General features: G+C 30.8%; 1 protein-coding gene across 1 annotated transcript; it reads left to right on the top strand.

The window, feature by feature from the left end:
* Window positions 1-668: 668 nt before the first annotated feature.
* LOC139522683 (growth arrest and DNA damage-inducible protein GADD45 beta-like) lies at window positions 669-3,412 on the top strand. Its single transcript, XM_071316154.1, has 5 exons — window positions 669-825; window positions 1,609-1,713; window positions 1,966-2,086; window positions 2,385-2,590; window positions 2,821-3,412. The coding sequence occupies exons 1-4, from the start codon at window positions 782-784 to the stop codon at window positions 2,556-2,558; spliced, it is 444 nt and encodes a 147-aa protein (XP_071172255.1). The 5' UTR covers window positions 669-781; the 3' UTR covers window positions 2,559-2,590; window positions 2,821-3,412.
* Window positions 3,413-3,692: the final 280 nt, after the last annotated feature.

Below are 3,692 nucleotides of genomic sequence, written 5' to 3'. Positions count from 1 at the left end.
TGTTCAGATTATATTTTTTTAATTCAGAGTTTTAAATTTGTCGGTCTAACACTTACTTTCAAAAGCTAAAAAAATCTCAGTTGATGCAAATGTGTTGTATCAGTTCAGTTTACCGATCCCCACACTGGATCGAAATCACACCTAGTTACCTTCTCAATATAATGCAACTGTACCAAATTCAAAACGGTTGAAATAATTTGTTACATAATGATATTTTTGTTAATTTTTGTCATTTCGCTCTTTTCTGGTCGATATAAAAGATTTTTGTAGGATGGATGAGACAGAGAAATACCCATTGAACAGTGCACTTTAAATTGGTTCAGTGTACAATCTAGTTTAATCACTTCGTACCAGCGTAAGGTTAACGTACCTGATAGTTGGGAGAATTTGTACTGTAGTAATTTAAATGAAGCGTTTTATCGATTATTTGGAGACAGTTTTTAACAATTTCTTGAATGCAAGATTCATGTTTATTACTTGTCTATAAATTTCTGCCAAAAAAAAAGATTCTATGTTTTCATAATAGTGAAATATTCGAGAAAATTTGAATGTCCAAGGTCTTTGAGTCTATTCATTGTTGAAGACCAACCAATCAAATGCCAGTAAATATAGTATGTTCCGCCCTATTCTTAGTATAGGTATAAAAGCAACGACTTTACTACGTTATCATTTAAACATACGACAACTATTGCTTATGTGGATTTATATTTCTTAATAATTTATTGGAAGTATCGTACTAGTTTGTTGGATAATAATTTATCAGGATTACATACAATTTATAATGACATTCTCTGAGTATATTGCAGTTTTCATGGAATCACAAAGGTAAATATAATAATCAACTAGTATCATTAAGTTCAGAAGGTGTATGTCTTTGTTCTGTGTTTTATCTCTTTTGTTAATTTTAAGGGACTACATTTTAACGAAAGCACCCTACATTTAAAAATGCAACTCCTATTAAGTCTCATAATTTAAGAAAGCATCAATTATTTTTTTTTTTAAATGCAATATACATATGTCAAAAATCACAAGCATGTAGACAATGGAAATGTTCAAACACATATTGTTAGCTACATACCTTGCTCGTTTTAAACAAAGTAGGCTAATGCATTTTTCTTAGTAAGTTTAAGGTCAAAGTTTATATGCATTTTTCACATCTTATTATTGTTATCATTGATTTGCAATAGAAAAGTTTGAATAATGTAGAACGTTATCTAGACATGTGACATTTCTTAATTACATATTCCTGACATAGTCTTTCGTAATCAGTAAAGTACAAATACTACAAACGCAGAAAACCTGAAAAAAAACATTATGTATATTAACCTCCTACAGTCAATGCAACAGTGGGCGTCACATGATATGCGTAAGATGTAGGACGTCCTATATAAAATATTTCGCCTTTAATGAATTATGCAAGGTTATTACGAAATATGCTGTTTACTGCATTTATATAAAAGATGAACAAAAAAACATTGCATAATCCACAAACTGTTTTATAAACATGCACAGTTCATGAACTTTTATCTGTTTTTCTGATAACATTTGAAAATTATTTCGTACACAATAACAGAAAATAAAACTTGTAATGTTCTGTTTCTTTTCTAGAAATGTGAACAACATTTGGTTTGCCCTAAACAAGTTGCTAGTGAAGGCACAGGAAGATGGCAGAATTGTTGTTGGAGTCTATGAATGCGCACAGATCTTACAAAAGTAAGTCTATATATATCATTAGTCACTGTAGAGGATAGTAAAGACAGATGAAGAGTTGGCTATTAAAGATGCTTGCAGTTAAATGGGATTCGATAAATATAACGAAAGATAGATGAAAAGTTGGCAAATATTCTAGCAGTAACAACAGATTCTTAAATTTTTTTATAGCATTTCAATTTATTGCTTTGACAGAAATTTGATATCCAGTTCTGTATGCATTGTTTTATACTTATTTTTGTTTTGTTTTTGCAGTTCTCCAGAAACAGTTCGACTGTGTTTGCTACCAGAGATAGCCGAAATAGACGTAACAGTTCAAATTCATCATAAACTTGTTGAAGCTTTCTGCTTGGAAAATGATATCGAAGTCGTTAAGGTAAGATTACATAAGAGCTTTTGTTGTCATTTTAGTGAAACAGGATATTCCATTAAGTATATGTAGTAAATCATATTTTGGGAAAGTTGTTGTTTTATTTCCTAGTAATAAACAAGGGGATTCCCTGAAAATAGATCGTGATTAGTTTTGAGAAACAAGGATGTTAAATATCAAGTCACTGATTGAATGAAAATTCTGAGAAAATCAATATTGGAACCTACGCACATTAAAATAGATAAACATGTTTATAACTTGTATTTTTGATATCATTACGTAACAATTTGTTGTTGTTTTTCAGGTTGACAGCTTAAAAAAGATGGAAAAGGTGTTAATCGGCGAGGAGGTTGAAGGAAATGGTATTGACTGTGTGCTGATACAGAACGCCAAGACAGACAGCAGTGCTGATGACTTCATAAATAACTACTATTCCATGTTAGCCAACCAATGTCCTGTTATTGACCTACCTGAATGAAGAACATCCAGGGTTTTCATTTAATTTTCCAGGTAATTAAAACAAAGTTGTTTGATAGCATTCATACTCTTTGTGATTTCTGTATAAACGATAAGAAAAAAAGAGAAAAAAATTATGTTTTTGAAGAAACTATCCAGATATTGCAGATAAATGACTACACACATTATTGTCTTACTGTGCATGTATAAAGTTATTGAAGATGTAAAATGTATTTGTAAATATATGTACTCTGGTTTGACAATCTTCTTTATTATTTGTTTAGGAAGCCAAAACCTGGTCAATAAAATCAACATACATAGACAGAAAAGTCTGCTTTAAGAGGACGTCAGATGACAACTCTTGAGAACCATAGACAGAACATTGGACTAGCACCTCAAAACAACTGTTGCATACCGTTTGCAACATGTAGTACGTAAAACTACAATGATCCAGTGCTGCACCAAGAATGTTTCTACCATAGCCGCTAAACCATGCATATCATTGATACTCAACTGTTGTGTACTACTACCAACATATTACATCAGTCATTGCGTGACAGGAGACGTGAATATATCAGATCTTCGAGGAACACGTGATTAGACTTAAGTTCATATTCGTGATATATACATTGTATTGCATATATCAATATAATGATCCCGAACTTAATAAGAGCATATATCCATTGTGCTCTTACAGTAATTGTTAACATTATACATCGTTTGCTGTGTGTATTGTCATTTAGTGTATGTACATCTAGCAGACATGACTCATATTGTGAAGTATATGAATGTTTATAAATATATATGTTGTACAAAATTTCACTGCTAATTAATTATGAATTAGATTGTGTTTATGAATAAATAAATTTGAAAATATTTTACCATTTTTATTTAAGATAAAACATAAAGATATGTTCGGCCTTCAAGTACCATTACTAACGAAACAAACGCTACAAACAAAACAAAAAAAGATTACAACAAAGGATTCCACAAAAATACAAAAGTCAATAGAGAGAGAAGAAGTTTTTTTTTTTACAAATAAACGAACAAACATGAAGTTACAAGTTTTATTCACGATTCAGTTTTGAGATGGCAGAAACATTATCGCTGAGTTGTTTAATCGAGAGTACATGAGCAAAGTTGTATTGTTACTGCA

Source organism: Mytilus edulis, chromosome 1, assembly GCF_963676685.1.
Source record: "Mytilus edulis chromosome 1, xbMytEdul2.2, whole genome shotgun sequence".
NCBI classification, from domain to species: Eukaryota; Metazoa; Mollusca; class Bivalvia; order Mytilida; family Mytilidae; genus Mytilus; species Mytilus edulis.
This window is presented reverse-complemented; position numbering and strand designations above follow the sequence as displayed.